This window comes from Homarus americanus, unplaced genomic scaffold (genome assembly GCF_018991925.1).
Source record: "Homarus americanus isolate GMGI-L3 unplaced genomic scaffold, GMGI_Hamer_2.0 scaffold52512, whole genome shotgun sequence".
NCBI lineage: Eukaryota > Metazoa > Arthropoda > Malacostraca > Decapoda > Nephropidae > Homarus > Homarus americanus.
Window position 1 is genome coordinate 1,223,590 of NW_024735442.1, and position 17,693 is coordinate 1,241,282.

At 36.3% G+C, this 17,693-nt stretch overlaps 1 protein-coding gene across 2 annotated transcripts; it reads left to right on the forward strand.

The window, feature by feature from the left end:
- Positions 1-86: 86 nt before the first annotated feature.
- LOC121870971 (peptidylprolyl isomerase domain and WD repeat-containing protein 1-like) lies at positions 87-17,432 on the forward strand. 2 transcript variants are annotated; one of them, XM_042372964.1, is made up of 12 exons: positions 87-492; positions 3,953-4,055; positions 4,833-5,029; positions 5,509-5,702; positions 6,472-6,690; positions 10,463-10,581; positions 10,750-10,942; positions 11,282-11,516; positions 13,279-13,467; positions 15,661-15,812; positions 16,955-17,106; positions 17,333-17,432. In XM_042372964.1, exons 1-11 carry the CDS (start codon positions 366-368, stop codon positions 17,096-17,098), a joined length of 1,872 nt encoding a protein of 623 aa, XP_042228898.1. In that variant the 5' UTR covers positions 87-365; the 3' UTR covers positions 17,099-17,106; positions 17,333-17,432. The 2 variants fall into 2 exon arrangements, with proteins under 2 accessions (XP_042228898.1, XP_042228897.1); XM_042372963.1 differs by having other exon boundaries at positions 16,955-17,432.
- Positions 17,433-17,693: the final 261 nt, after the last annotated feature.

A 17,693-nucleotide genomic window follows, 5' to 3' on the forward strand; every position in this document is an offset into this window, starting at 1 on the left:
CGTTCTCTATAATATCGAGCCCTCCACAGATGGCGCGTCCATCGGTAACACAAAATAATAAGTTTTATGGAGAGTTCACTATCCTCCTCTATAGTCTTTGGGACGGAAAGATACACAACTCTACTATAGATTAATTTATTTCCTCCTTATGTAGATAAGAAAATTACATTGCCAATCTTATCGATCTATACTCAGAACAAGAGTATTTATTAGACGCAGATCAATCTAGCTGTGCATTAACATATTCACCTACAATATTTAGTACCAATGACAATAATCAGTGTTGGGAGCATCACCCTGCCTGACGCACGAGTGGCGGCCTTTACCTTGTTAATAAAACACTGCTGCTAACGTAACAACAAGAGATGAACAACACCGACCCCAAACGCAAGCTTAAAGAGGAGGATGAGGAGGAAGAAGAAAGTGAGGATGAATGGATCGGACCAAGACCAGACGAGGCTGCTGTCACACCTAAACCCAAGAAAATTAAAGGCAAGTGTTATTAATGGTTAACATATTAACGAAGTGAATAATTGACCTCAATTATCCCCTTAAACCTATTTACCCTTACTTGTCTCTATTTAACAACAGTACTTATTTTTGGGTACTACTGCCAAAAATTCAGTATGTTATTAAAGTGGTTGAGTATTTCGTAAGGTTAGGTTATTAATTACGGTAGTTTATGAGTAATACTCGAGATAAAAGTCCATGAGGATATCCCAAAACCAAAATTTGGGTCGATGACCTGTGCTGGGGTGGGCTCTTCCCCGTAAAATGAAAAAAAAAATGTACAGTACTTATTTTGGTAATTATTGATGACTAACATGCAGCCGAAATAGTAGCCCTTATTTTTCAGTCACGGACCTTCACTTACTTCCACCGTTTGTCCAGGATTCATTCTAATAGTATTATTACAGTTTCAGCCACAACTCAGAGCATTTTTGTGTTTACCATTAGTTACATCTTGTCAATAGAAACAACTTTTTCTAATACCACTTCCGTCTCAAATGGATATTAACTGAGAAAGTAAATTCACGTAAGAAATTAACAAAAATCTGCAGTTCACCACGTGTTGTCTGTTTGTTAACAACCAACCCACTCGGTCTGAGCGTACTCTCACGTCCACAAAAAAAAAAAACGTGAAATTACACCATGATGCTTCAACAAAGTTACTTTCATTGGTACCAGATATCAAAATAAATCTATGTACTTTCTGCTTAATATGGTGGAGGGTCCAGGGGCGGAGCCCCCCAGCTACGGTACAACGAATTACCCAGAAGTACCCAACTGCACCCAAAAGTACCCAAAAGTATATTAAATCAGGGTAAAATCTTAACGAATATATGTTTTACATCAATAAAACCTGATTAATAATGTTTTCATTGAAATGTAGTCAAAATAATGAAATAATAAACAGTGAAAAATGCTAAATTCCAAAGAGGCACCCATCCAAAATGGAGATATAATTACCGATGTTTCTGTTACTTTGGGGTATTTAACATAGCCGTAGGATTTACTATTCGGTAGGTTAGGTTAGCGAAGTGCATCACGATGGATCTGAGTCATCTCCCTTGTTCACGAACTCTTTGGAATTTAGCGTTCGCCAATACTGAAAGTTTTTCGCTGTTTATTATTTCATCATACAAATTATTTTTACAAAATTACACTAAAAATATTATTAAACATGTTTTGTGTATGTGTAACAGATATTTGTTAAGTTTTTACCCTTATTTGCTATACTTTTGGGTACTTTTGGGTACATTTGGGTACTTTTGGGTAATTCGTAGCTCCCCCCGGCTAGGAAGTTAGGTAAGGTTAGGTAGGTTTCTTTGGTTGGTTAGGTCAGGTTTTAGTAAATGCTGCCTCTTTTAAAATACTTACTATAATGTTGAGAACATCACAAATATTACCCTGTCATCTATCATAATTGATTTAATGCTGTTTTCTCACAGACTGGCATTTACAGACAACACTTCATTTGATGCACAGTGTACATATTTGCCATGGCTCTTAAGTACTTTTATTCAGTTATATGGCTCAAATTGTCCTTTATATCAGATAAATCTTTTCTGAATCAGCACAGTACAAGTTACATTAGCTATTTACTCCATTGTCCATACATAGAAATTTAATCATTCCACCATAAAAAACAATATATTGTTCCAGGGCACTCTGTCAGTTGTAGTTATTCTTGTTGCACCGTCATTATCATATAGTACATATTTTGATAATAGGCACATTTATAGTCTTGGAGAGATGGCTGGATTAAGCAGCTACCTAACAAAAAATTTCAATACAGTACAATATCACATTTCTTTTATGAAGAATAACCCGAATTGGGTGGAGGAATTACTTATTTTGTGTTTTGGTTTATCTTGTTTTTTTCTTGTAAATGAAGATGCTCTATGCCTGTCCACCCTACAAAGATGCCATGTTTGCAATTCAACTTTGCAAATGCTTTCCAACAACCAATGGAACTTTTCCCAGCAGCCTTTTCATATAAACTATCAGTTGCAAGTTGCCACCAAACATAACCTACCTAACCTAACTTAAACTATTGTACCTATACAGTACTGTACAGGTGTTCCTATCCAATGGAAAGGTTGATACTGAGAAGTGTTTGTGTGTACAGTGACCCCTCGGTTAACGAACTCAATCCGTTCCAGAAGGTCGTTCGTTAACCGAAAAGTTCATTAACCGAAACCATTGTTTCAATGGGTTTTTGGGTAATTGGTTCCAGCTCACCGAAAATTTCCTAAATTCCAAATTAGAAAATTTTAAAAATTTTTGTTGTGTATTATGGCTGGATGATGATGATGGGATTTAGAATGGGGGTGGAGGAGAAGGAAGAAGAGAAGGCATTGGGGTGGAAGGGAAGTCTCCCATGGTGCCATTCACCCATAAAATTTTAGCTCTCTTGGTGTAATTCAAGATTATTTTCTTTAAATCAACACTGCACTGCATTATATATTGTCAATATGTAAAATATATTTCAAAAACCAATAATTTGCTTGGAAACAGAAAAAAAGCGTTTAGTTGAAGAGAGTCTCAAGCAAGATGTTACTTCCAGTGAAAACAAAGAGACTAACGCCTGTTTGCTGTGTTAAGAGGCTGGATGCCGCGCATTAAACTAGTCACTTTACCTTCAATTATGTTCAATAATTGTTAAAATGACTAGTTGAATATTAAACTTTTAAAATTATTGAATAGTATAAACTTCTTGATATTTAAAAATAGTAAGGAATTTAAGCCCTAGAACCGATTAATGTATTGGCGGACTGATACTAAAGCTGGTTGCCCGGTCAGTGCAAGCGAAAACATGTTGAGGTCGGTTCGTAAGAAATTCGTTAACCGAATTTTTGTTCGTTAACCGAATTGAAGATCCTTATGGAAGGCAGTTCGTTAACCGAAATTTCGTTAACCGAGGCGTTCGTTAAACGAGGGGTCACTGTATTGCCAAACTAATACTGTACTGTATTATACAAATTGCAAATGCTTGTTCTTTTGGGGGGAATAATTATTCTTAATGTCAGACAATCTATCATCATCTTTACAAAAAAAATCTAAATTAACTGTTGCTTAGTGAGAATGAAACAGGGGTATTGTTAATGTCTATTAAACATTTGTTCTCATGTAAGTAAGCAGTTGAATCACAAAGGTGGTGTTTTTATTGTTTGATGGTGCAGCACACCTTTATTCACTGTAAAAAAAATGAGAAAAGAGGCAAATTACAAAAATTGCAGTTCCTCTACCTGATTTGGGTTATTCTAGAGGTAAGAAATACATACTGGGGGTAAGTCTTCTTTAACAGAGATTATTTTGTAAAGTAGCTGGATAACCCAGTCATTCTTAGGGATGTTCTGTGTGGCATTCATAGTGGGCATATTGATGATGTTGCAATATTTTTAATGTAGATTACAGTGTAATAATATATCTTTTTATTAAAAAACAGTACTGAAACATGAACAGATGTACCTGGACTACTTGCCTTGTGCTGAATACTACGAGAAGAGTTACATGCATCGTGACACTGTCATGCATGTTGTCGTAACGAAGTGAGTGCTGTACTGTATTTGCAGTATATGTGTAGTTGTAGTTCAGAGAAGATTTATTACACATCATTATTCTTCTAGAGCAAAGCAAGTGCTGTGTTTTGGTGTAATACCTAATGAGTCTTACCTATTATTGACTAATATTGTATGAAAGACAACTTCTTCCCTTCCTGAAGAAAACTGCAAATCAAGAGAGGGAATTTTAATGGGTTTACTGTACTGTACATATATTTTTGTTTGGGGAGAATTTTTCTTCTTGAAAATAATCTGCATCCATCTGACATCATTTTTGTGCTTGATCTGTTGTTGACATATCCAGCGACTGCTACATTATATGGCATTACAGTATAGTCTTTTATAAGATACCAGTACAGTATAAGATGAACCAACCTAACTTACCTAACATAACAATGATGTAATACAGTACAGTATACTGTACAGTATACTGTACTGTACATTACTGTAATGTAGCTGCCATGTAAGCATTTTTATGTATGGAAAGGTCACTGTAAGCATTTGTGGTTTTCTTGAGTTTGGAAGAAGTTGTCTAATACAATTGTAGTTGATAACAGGAAGCTAGGTGCACAAAAGTCATGTAGTATTACCCATTTGTTTGTGTCATAGTACCAAGATTAAAATATCTGAGTGTCCAGTATTTTGCTAAATATACAAATATTTATAAAAGATTGCAATTTTTTTACACAGTGCTTGTAGATAATTCCTGGGAAGCCAAGTAATATATTGTACTGTACTGATGCTAAAATCTATTTCCTTTGGCAGAACTGACTTCATCATAACAGGCAGCTCTGATGGTCACATCAAATTCTGGAAGAAGCAAGAGGAGGGTGTGGAATTTGTCAAACATTTTCGTGCACATTTAGGGAATGTACAGCACCTTGCTGCCAATACTGCAGGCACCAGGCTTGTTTCTATATCACATGACAAATCACTGAAAGTCTTTGATGTGGAAAACTTTGGTAAGGATTTGGTACTGTATTATGATTAACCATAGATTTTTATTGATTGAATAAATTTATCTTGTGTAGTCCTTCCATTACAAAAGCTTTCTGTATCAACATACAGTACAGTAATATAATAGGCATAGATGATGTGTAACCACATAGAAAGCATATTGCCCTTCAACATTGTTTTCAGCATCTTACACTTTTCTCTGGTGTTATGCTGTACAGTATTAGCCTCAGATATACTGTGTGTGTTGTATGTCTATAATGGACTTTCTGTAGATTGAAGAGAAGTAGGAAAACAATTAGTAGTCAAGTGTTTTGGGGTGACACTTTGGTATGGATAAATGTGTGTTGTAATATTGCCATATTTCCTTAATGTATTTTTAAGATGCATTTTGAAATACTGTACTGTACCTGTGTTGGAGATATAATTCATTACTGATTTTGCTCTGTAGCCATTTCATTTTATTATTCCCCTTAAATTACTGCAGACATGATTAACATGATGAAGTTGAACTTCACCCCAAGCACAAGTGAGTGGATCCATCCACTATCGGACCCACAACACTCACTGGCTGTGTCAGACTCTACAAGTCCCAAAATATACATCTTTGATGGCCATGGTACAAATACACCTCTGCACATCTTGAGTTCAATCCATACCAAACCTGTTACAATCATAAAGGTATGGTGATTCTTTCATGACATTTGTTTGGTTTCTGTTATTTTTTCTTGATTTATGAGAGAAATCAACTACAGTATAACCTTTCCATGCTAAGCTGGCCCGTAAGCCACACCCTTCATCTATAGCTACAAATTGCCGATTGGTTCCCCTGAGCATTTAGCCCCCGACTGTGCATGTATAAGGGATTTAAGGGTGCATTTATATCAACCTTTTATGATAAATATTAAAAATTTTCTAACATCCTCTCTGAAATGCTAATGCCTTGAAATCATCTGCATTTTGAGAGTTCAGATATTTAAAATTATTTCCGATAATAATAGGTCTGCTTACCAATTGTGAACACATTTAGTTCGAATTTTCTATGAACCAATCAGCCATTAGTATACTGTAGAAGAGGGGCGTGGCTTATGGGCCAGGTTAGCATGGAAATACTAGTCTCTGTTGATCTTTGTCATTTGATTGAACTCTTATATCAAAGTTAGTTAAATAGTGGTTAGGAAATTACAAGTGTATAATTTTAACCTCTTTACCACTGCCTCGGCTGCACGTCATGAGTTGTAGTGCATGACCCTCAATGTTCGCTCAGATTTTCTTTCAGTAATGTAATTTCTTACACATTACTTGTTTAGAGGCTATATTTAAAACATACAGGTATACACTTTTTTAATACAAATATGTACTGTATACAGTATATTTCAAACATATACTGTACGTGTAATGTACTTTGTTTCAGTGCAGTGCTCGGCATTGAAAACTTCTTCTTTTCCAGTACAATGTATCCTATGATATTGTCATCTCTGTTGACGAAATTGGTATGATTGAGTATTGGTGTGGGACCAAGAATGAATTCCAGACACCAAATTGTGTTAACTTCAAGTCTAAGCTTGATACAGATCTGTTTGAATTTGTCAAGCACAAGACAGTCCCCAGATGTATGGCCATCTCACCAAATGGATTACAGTTTGCTACCATTGGTGCCGATAAAAAGGTAAGTTGATTGGTTGATAATAAAGCAAGTTTAGTGAAAATTTATTGTTCCACTGTTATTTATTCATTATCGATGATTTATGGCCATTGTATGTAGTAAAAATTTTGTTAGTTCATATTCTCTCCCACAAATTGTCAGACACATTTTAATATTCAGAATTAGGAATTTGGTTTTTCCCTGTGAGTCAGGAATTTTCTTAGTTGTGCAAGGTATCATACCTTCATAATAGTGTAACATGTAATAGTGAGTAATAATAAGTGATATTTGATATATCATTTATCATCATTGTGATGCTTTAAATTTCTTAACAGAACTGATGACTGTATATCATTGTTGTTGATTTAATTGTGCATTGTAAGCTAAACAGTAGATAATTTTTGTCCAAGGGGCAGGCAATCTGTGTGAACTAAGAAAAGAAAACATCCCCAGCATTGCTCCACAAGTACTGTACAGTACAGTACAGGGTACAGTACTATAGGGAAAACATTTCCCCTTGTAGGGCAAAATAAACCATTTGGGCAGGAAAAATCCAAACATTTAGGGAAAAATATTTGCCAGTAAGTCATAGCAAGGGCAAGCATAGGGCTCACTACTGCACCCAATTTTTTTTTTTTTAGGTTTAGATTTTTTTTTTAGGATCTAACAGATTTTGCATAGAAGTGAAAAATACACTACAGTGAACCCTCACTTTACGCGGTCAATTGAACCCATGGCGGCCCGCGTAAAGTGAGAAACGTGTAAAGTGAACAACATAACATATGGGATTAATTGAAATAGAGACCAGGCCAACCCCCAAACTCCACTTTTTCCCGACACAATACGTACGTTTTACTAAAAATAACATCTTAACTTTGTGATGGTATTCACACACACATAATATAGAAGGGAACAATCAATAAGAGAATAATATACTGAAGGTTAAGTTAGAAAAAAACAAGGTTAGGGTTAACACTTATGTTAGTAGAAGAGATGGGTCGGCGTATGGGAATGGAGGCTGGTTCTGAGGCAGAGGGCAGGCTACTGGTCCTCAGGTGAGTCTTCATCACTGTCATCCACACTTACTAGTGCCTCCCTGACAAATCCCTCAAAGTCATCATCACTGTCTCTGTCACTATCACTGGCTTGGGCTGGCTGTGGTGGGTTGCGGGCGAAGAACTCGGTTATGCTTTGCTGACGGCTGGTGTTTATGTTGTCGTGATACACCTTGATGTAGGGCTCCATAGTCTGCAACAGCTGGGTAGTGAAGATTTCATACCTGTTAGCGTCAGGGTCGTCGGAAAGGAGGAGCTTGACTTTCTCAATACACTCGATGGCACCCCTTACATTACTATGGGATAACTTGCGTTCTTCTTGGGATGACGCACCACCTGCCTCTTCACTGACGTCATCATCATCTACCATCTCGTCGGTAGTCACATCAGGATCCCTTATTACCTCCAGGATGTCGTCGTTGGTGGTCTCGGAGAAACCTGCAGCTGTAACACTCAGCGCAGCTTCTCTGGCAAGGTCCACTGCTACTGCAACAGTCTGAACCTCACCAGTCACAGATATACTCTGCCTCCCACCCGGAATACCTTGCAACACATGTCTCCATGCGTGACGAACAGTTGCTACAGACAGCTGATCCCATGCCTCCACCAAGAAGTCTACGGCTTTCTTGACGTTGAATGTTCTCCAAAATTGTCTCACAAGTACTTCTTGCTATGCCAACTGTTGTTCCTCGTCGTCTTTGCTCTTGGTGTCGGTGTCACTCAGGTTACGCAACTCTTCCTTGGTGTTGGTGTAGTCGTTCAGGAGCTTGAATTTCTTGGCAGAGAATGCAGCTTTCACATTACAGATCAATTCTTGGTCCATGGGCTGTATTATAGACGTAGTGTTGGGAGGAAGGAAGACCACTTTTACGTTGGGGTGATGATCTAACAGTAAGGGCGAGTGTCCTAGTGCGTTGTCAAGCAGCAACAAAATCTTGAATGGAACATTGTGTTGCTCACAGAATTTCTTAACGTCAGGAACGAAACAGTCATCAAACCAGGAGAGGGACAGAGTAGAGAACATCCACGCCTTACGTGCGGTCAACCAGTGGACATTTAGCTTGGTCATGTCCATGCTCTTGTAGGCGTGCGGCTTGCGTGCTGTGTGGATCACCGATAACTTGAGCTTACAGGTACCGGAGGCATTGGTGGTAAACAGGACGGTGATGCGCTCCTTCTGCAACTTCCGGCCCCGACACTTGCTGGCATTCTTCACAACGAAGGTCTTGGAAGGTAGCTTTTTCCAAAAAAGACCAGATTCGTCCATGTTAAACACCTGGTCGTCGGTGTACTGTCCTTCCTCCATAATCTCACGTAAAAACGGAGGAAATTCCCTAGCCGCAACACGGTCAGCACTAGCTTCTTCACCACCAATGTTGATATTGGTGATCTTGTTCCTCTTCTTAAACCTCTGTAACCACCCAGAGGAAGCATTAAAGGGTTTGGGCTCTGTAATTCCCATCTTTCGTGACACTGCAGCATACAGTTCACGTGCGTACTCCTTAACTGAGCGCGTGTCCACCGCCATGTTCCGTCGCGCCTGACGAACCAAGTAGCTCACAAGTAATTTTTCCGTCTTGAGAAGCACCTGGTTGTGGCAATACTTGATCATAGAAGCACCTGTAGACTTTGTGATGTTCATGTGCTCCTTTATCTTGGCTGCATCCTTCTTAATTGTCCTGATCGTAGACTCGTTAACACCATGCTGGCGCGCGAGATCAACCTGTCTTGTTCCTTTCTCCAACTCTTGTATGATCTTATATTTAATTTCGTAGCTTAAGGAACGTCGTGTCTTCTTTGGCTTAGGGCGGCTGGGTCCAGGTAATGCAAGGTTTCTTTGTGGTGGTGGTTCGGTGGAAGCCATTCTTATGGAACAATGGATACCGATATACACAGTGTAGCCGGGAGGGGTGTAACTGACGCTGGTAGGTCAAGGGGCTTGAACGCTCCCGCGGCGGGGCACGTCATAGTACATTAAACCAATCACAGCTAGCGGGGAGGGAGGTAAGCATGCTTGGCCCAATCACAGTCCGATACGTCATATGACGTCACCGATAACGCAACAAAGACATACACTGCGCAACCTACTCGCGCCGCTTACACAACATGGCGGATGGCGGGAGAGATGGCGAGAGGACCGCCAGCCGCTCTCCGCGTAAAAGGGTACACACACCGCGGAAAGTGAGCATTCCGTGTTCGGCAGGGTACCGCATAAACGTGGAAACGCGTAAAGCGAGGGTTTACTGTATTTTATTTCTCCTGTAATATAGTACCTGTACCTAGTTAAATCCCAGAGGTGACCTTCTGTTTAGTGGATCCCTTCTACTAATGGATGAGTTTATATTCTGCCATTATCACCCACTAGTGGAAACCACCAAGGCAATTTTAATCCATTTTTGTCTTCTATGGGAGCTATGGGGGTTAAAATCCACCAAATGAGATGTCTCTCCAGTTACTGAACCAAAATTTTGTTTTAGGTGTCCAGGGCATATTTGACCTGTGCTAACTGAACGTGTTTCACCATGTTGTACAGTACAGTACTCACCATTACTTGCATGTGCAGGAAGAAGACCTAGTAATTGTTCTGTAATGAAGCCCCATGCATAAATTTCAAAACTCCGTCATTTCCCCTACTGTCCTGTATTAATACGTAGTAATCTTTTTGAGCAGGAGACATTCTCTGGACGATGAAAAAAAAAATTTCTCACTGTCCTTAGTTCCCATTTTTTTTTAATTTCCAGGTTCGTGTGTTTAAATTTCTCACTGGAAAACTCACTCGGGTGTTTGATGAGAGCCTTCAACATTATACTGAATTGCAACAACGAAAGCAACAAATCCCAAATATGGAATTTGGAAGAAGGTATGTTGTTATCTTCATTAATTAACATTACAGTATTTACATTGCTGTACGTACTGTGATTCCTCCCTGGATATATATTTTGAATATTTTATTGAGTTTTGAATACAAATTTGGTATTCACATTACAGTAAATCGTGCATAGAATAGTTTTAAAATTTTATTTTCCAGACTTGCAGTGGAACGTGATGTGGAGAAAGGTGGAGCCTTAGCTGTGTGCAACTTGGTATATGATGAAAGTGGTTACTTTCTCCTTTATGCAACCATGCTTGGGGTCAAAATTGTAAACCTTTATAATAATCGATTAGTGAGGACAATTGGCAAGCCTGAAAATTTAAGGTTGCTGAATCTTGCTCTCTTCCAGGTAATTAATATATATTTTTATCAGTTTATTTTTCTCCCATACTGTGCATGAATGTCCTCCCATGGGAGGTGGTGACTTTTTTTTTTTGCTGGCACAGTGAACAATTGTCATAGGGGGTCACCCAGCCATTACCCTTGTACCCTGTGACCTTCACTATACATCAGGGATGTGTTCCAGAGACACACAACTTAAAGTGAAATGTTTTATAATGAGCAATTTTTTCCCATAAGAATTAATGTAATTAGGGGTACAGTAAACCATTGATAACTCGGCATTCGATATATTAGAATTCCATATAATTCGGCACATACAGTCCTTCATAACTGGTTTTACTTATAGGGCAAGGTGAAGAAGAATAAGGGAGCAATAACAATGGAGATGGAAGCCTCAGAAAATCCAGCCCTTGACTCAGCACGTGCTGACCCCACTCTTGTGGCTACAGCTTTCCGTAAAAACCGTTTTTATCTATTTACACGTCGTGATGCGACAGACACAAAAAGTGTTGATACTGATCGTGATGTCTTCAATGAAAAACCATCAAAGGAAGATATAATTGCTGCTACTGAACAGGGAGGTAAGATCTCACTTGTTATAAACATTTTGTAAAACCCATCACAAGTATAGTTAGATTAATATTAATGTAAAATGATTCATTTTATAACCTCTTGTGAAAAGTATTTACAGGATTATTAATGTCACTATTTAGATCATTACTTTCAATTTTTATGCCTCCACTATGAGGTATGTTGGGTGACTTTGTTGTGCCTGTCTCAACCTAGAACCTGTTACTTGAAGTTAACATGATTCTGCCATTCAGGACATCATGTAAATTACAAAATTAGTGAACTTTATCAATAATATCTTCCTCTTTAAGAAAGCATTGAGGGGGAGTGAAAATGCTTTCATAAATTTGTGAACAAATTGTTTTACAATGTAAACTATGCCCTTCACTCTCACTACTCTTCATTACCTTTATTATACAGTAGTCATGGGGGGTAGTAGATTATAGAACACCAACATGACTATTATGGGACCCAATTTCACTTTCATATTATTGTTAGTTTTGTGTGTTCTTTTACACTATATATGTTTTAGTTTAATAATGTCATTCATTAATAGAATAAAAACATGAAAAGGGGAAAAATGCTTGTTACGGTGTGTTAGTCCACGTTGCTATGCGATAGAAAATGAAGCCATGAAGGAAGGTATAGAAAGTGTTGAAATAATACATATTTGAGTGTGACTCCTTTAACAACTTTTAATTATATATATATATATATATATATATATATATATATATATATATATATATATATATATATATATATATATATATATATATATATATATATATATATATATATATATATATATATATATATATATATATATATACAGTATATTTATATTCCAGGATCCATCCCTGAACCCTGTTTCCTAATACAGGTACAGCTAAATCTTTATCTATAGAAAGCATGAAGCTCCATCCCTGCTGCTAACCATCTGTTTCATGGAAAGAAAAGTGGAACCAAAAATTCTTTTAAATTAATATTAAATCCTTTCAAAGCTGGGTTCTAAGGCTCATTATGATAGAATACAGGGGGGGTCCCCGACTTACAAACGCCCGCCGATGCGAACGGGGTTAAACTTTAAATTTACAGTATTTTATTTACCCGTACCTGATTTATTTTTTACTCTCATTTACTGTATTTTGTCATTCTATTTCTTCTTTTCTCTTAAATTAAGTTATTTTAGATGTATATAAGGACTTAGGCTTTGATATAGTGGGATTTTAAACATTGTTCTGTAAGTACGATATGTTAATAGCATGTGTTCTGACTTACGTACATTTCCGACCTAAGAACATCCTCAGGAACGGAAACCATTCGTAACCCGGGGACCTCCTGTACTAGTTGAGACACAAACTCCATCTAAAACCCTGAGGCATCTATTCAGTTCAGCAGGTCTGAACAGATGCTATTAATGCATTCTTAAGGTCTTGTGGTGAAGAAAACACTATCCCTTTTCCTGGCTTGGAAAAATCTTTTATGCTTCAAAACCCTTAACTTTAAATAAGAGGAGTTACTCAAATGCTAATATTCTGACCATCCTCTTATATTCTTGGTGAGATACTTGCCCCAAAGAAAGGAAAGAATCTGGTCCATTATTGATTGCACCTTCTCCTTTGATTGAAAACTGACTCTAGTTATTAGTGAAGTTTTAACCACTGAAAATCCTGACTAAATGTGAATCTAAACTTCTCTTGACTCAATAAAAATTCAGCCTTTAAAATTATTTAAACAATTGCTTGAATAACATTTGCTTTTATCTTCTAGGTGGCCAGAGACTGTATGAAACTGCAGTGCTCCATACTTCTCTTGGAGATATTACCCTTAAGCTATTTCCAAAGGAATGTCCCAAGACTGTAGAGAACTTTTGTGTCCATGCAAAGAATGGTTTCTATAATGGTCACTTATTCCACCGTATCATAAAACAGTTTATGATTCAGACTGGTGATCCATTGGGTAAGTAGCCAAGTTTTGTGTGTTTTTATACATTCCCAGTAGGAATGGAAAGCACATCTAATCAAACTGTATGCAGCATAGTTATTTGGTGTAGTTTTTGAATGCTTTTAAGAATATAAACTTGACCTTCTGTGTTAAAGGAAGGCCATGAGTGTACAGTGTTTTGAAGTTAAAACTTGCATATCAGTGCAATACAGTTGACATATTTTGTATAATTGAAACATAACATATACAGTACTTGTTAAGTAAAGCCTATAAATATATATATATATATATATATATATATATATATATATATATATATATATATATATATATATATATATATATATATATATATATATATATATATATATATATATATATATATATATATACACTGTGAGTTCTGATATAACGCGTGTTTTGACAACGCGAATTGGCTCTAACGCGATTTATGAATAGAGGAACGATATTTGTATAACGCGAACGCTTGTTTGCTGTAACGCGATTTTTGCTTACTATTTCTCCAATTTTGTGGTATTAACTGTGAATATGGTAAAGAAGAATATCTCCAAGAAGCGTTTTGGTGATCACATTCCCAGTGATGATCGTAAAAGAAAGGCTATATATATATATATATATATATATATATATATATATATATATATATATATATATATATATATATATATATATATATATATATATATATATATATATATATATATATATATATATATATATATATATATATATATATATATATATATATATATATATATACACACACAGTTGTACCCCACTTAACGCTGGTCAATAGAACCCAGAGGGTCCCGTGTTAAGTGAAATCCTCGTTAAGTGAACAACAGAACATATGGGATTAATTCCAATAGAAACCGCCCGACCCCCAAACTCCACTTTTTGAAGACACATAACTATGTTGTAGTAAAAATAACATCTTAATTTTATGATGGTACATGCACACAATTAATACTTAAGAGAAATACAGTCGCCAAGTTAATGTCCATTCAAATAATGGACTCAACTCCCTCCCCCTCTTCTCACACTACACTGCCGGCTCTTCCCTCTCTGAGAAATTTTTGGGGAAAACTACTAAATTTTAATAAATAATACCTCAAACTAAAGTTAGGATAATACAATTGACATTGCTGGATTCCTTGTAAGACCAGGAATATTTTGAATATAAACGTCATATATTTTGCACAAAAGATAACATATTTACTCAGAGTTAACATTATATCTAAAAATTTTATGTCTAATGCAAAATATATGATGTTTATATTCAAAATGATCATCAAATTGTAAGAATTCCAGCAATGTAAATTATATTCTGGCCGGGTAATTTGTATGAATTTTATGAGCTAAAATAAAAATCTTCAGTTAATAAAAAAAAAAATATTCTTCACACGGTAACAGATGGTCGGTCGCCGGTCCCTCCCTCCCTCCCCCCCACCCCCCACCAACGTCCCTACTAGATAAATGTGTGGGAATACCAGACTGTTTACCTTTTTAGTAATAAATAATAAATCAGACTAAAGTTAGGATAATATAATTGACATTGCTGGATTCCTTGTAAGACCAGGAATATTTTGAATATAAATATCATATATTTTGCACAAAAGATAACATATTTACTCAAGAGTAAACATTATATCTAAAATTTGTATGTCTAATGCAAAATCTATGATGTTTATATTCAAAATGATCATCAAATTGTAAGAATTCCAGCAATGTAAATTATATTCTGGCCGGATAATTTGTATGAATTTTATGAGCTAAATAAAAAAATTATACTTCACCCGTGTAAAGGGGTACACCCACCGCGGAATGTGAGCATCCTGGGTTCTGGCAGGGCACTGCGTAAACGTGGAAACGCGGAATGTGGGACCGCGTAAAGTGAGGGTTGACTGTATTATTTTCCACCTTTTTCGACTTACTACTTGGTCATCGGGACAGAACCTCATCGTAAGTCGAGGAGGGATTGTACTATACAATGGGTCTGTACTTAGGTAAATAAAACTGCATCTTAAACCATGGTTCAAAGTTAGCCGATGGCCAACCCTCAAGGAATGGTTTTCTTTACCCCCTGGCTACTCATCTGGATCCACCCCATATAAAACAAGAAAAGCAGTAAAGATAATAGATATATACTGATTGTAGAAATTAAGTACTTGACAACTCCTCAAACAGGGACTGGTGTTGGTGGTGAGAGCATTTGGGGAGGAGAATTTGAAGATGAATTTCACCCAGCGCTCCGTCATGACCGCCCATATACACTCAGCATGGCCAATGCAGGACCAAACACTAATGGATCTCAATTCTTCATTACTGTTATCCCAACTGTAAGTTAATTCAACCTGTTGAAATACTGATATATGTACAATTATAGAATAATGATGGTAGTACAAATTTTAAAGATTTTTTCCCCACCACAGTGGCATGATTATACAGAGAACTACAGATTTTCATTTTTCAAGCCTTTTTCTGCTCATCTTAATGTGGCCAAACAAGAGTAAATAAACCACAATTGTTCATTTGTTGGCATTTGCTAATTCTTGAAGGAATCTTCATTTAACTCTACTGTACAGTATGTATAAAAATTCTGATGATTTTTTGTTTATTTATTTTTTATTCATTACACTATACCTTTCCTTTATATAGGAAAATTACAGTATGTATACAGAATACAGTAAAACCTTGATAAATCAGACTTCAGTATATCTGAATTAGCTTTTTGGGGACTCTGAGATGCTCTGGTCATCAGAAATCCTAAAAAAAATAAATAAAAAATCTATGTTTTAAGAAATGGGGATGATTCATAAAAAATATCTTATAAAATGAGCAACACTTACTGAATACTGTACAGTGGTCTAATCAGATTTGCTATAGGCCTACTGAGAACTAAGGCACTTGAGTTTGTAAGCAGGCTGGGGGCTGATCAGGAGTTGCTGCATTCGTCAGGTTTATTTATTTATCGATTCAGTATTTTATTCCCATATGATTGGCTTCTTATGGTTTATGGTTCATCATGATTAATATAACATCTTCAGTAATAGAGAAAAAATAAAATACTGTATGTAATTTGTAATATGACTTGAAAATAAAAGGATAAGCTGTATCAAAAGGTTATTTACTGAAGATGCATTCGAGTGAGAGCTTTCAGCAAACCAGCTTACAACGGGGGTTACTATAAAACACTGTATAGTATTTGATATGAAGATAGCTTTCTAAAAACTTTATTTACTATAAAGCATTTTTCCCAGCTGAGTAAAGATGCCCCGCCCCCTCCTCAAGAGTTACAGTTGAATGACTTCTAGAGTGTAAAAATAAAATTTTATGAAATTTTCTTTATTAGTATATCATGCTTTTCACTGTATCTTTGTTATATATTTATAATAAATGTTCAAATTTGGGAAACCATTTGTAATCTTGAATGTAACAAAATTTATTTTACTCTGTACTTGATTGTACTTTTCTGTTGCAGCCTTGGCTGGATACCAAACACACTGTGTTTGGCCGTGTAATCCGTGGCATGGAAGTTGTACAGAACATTTCCAATGTGAAGTGCAATCCCAAAACTGATAAGCCTTATGATGACATCACAATTATATCAGTCACAGTCAAATAAAGGCTACGGTATGTAGACGTGTTGTCCATATGTGAATTGATCTTTATATCATAATTTAAACAAATTTTTTCTTTTCTTTTTTATTTTCACATCACGATAGATGATAAGATATCCTGTTCATATTCATCATGTGATTGATAGTTTGAATATTTACTTTTTGCAGAATGTGATTATCTTTACAGTGTTAATGTTTTTATATGAAATACTCCACATATGGCTCTGTGTGCCCAACAGGTTGATTGTGAGCCATGAAAAGATTTTGAAACTGCCTGTGACAAGAAGTGTAGCAACTGATGAAACTGTAAAATTTTACTTAATAAAGTTAGTTAGGATTGAAAAAGTTTGATTCAGAGTGCTTGTTTCCTCATAATAGTATTTAAAAAGCAATGTGTTGCCCCACCCCTTTGGGGGGAGACTGGTTCTCTAAAAGGGTTTATCATGGTGTTTGATGCATTATTGCAGGATTTCAGAATAGGTTTGCCCTGGGAGTTGTATCCTGAAAATAGATAGTATTGAAGAGTTACTAAAGAAATTTAGGAAATGAAAGGGTGGAATGGAATCTAAGAGTATAAGAGTTAAAATGGTAAAAACAAAA

Excerpts from the sequence above, each read along its gene's own strand:
- LOC121870971 (XM_042372963.1), top strand. The coding sequence starts at position 366 with ATGAACAACACCGACCCCAAACGCAAGCTTAAAGAGGAGGATGAGGAG. Across the intron at positions 493-3,952 it reads TAAACCCAAGAAAATTAAAG|TACTGAAACATGAACAGATG; the intron begins GCAAGTGTTATT and ends ATTAAAAAACAG. Across the intron at positions 11,517-13,278 it reads TGCTGCTACTGAACAGGGAG|GTGGCCAGAGACTGTATGAA; the intron begins GTAAGATCTCAC and ends TTTATCTTCTAG.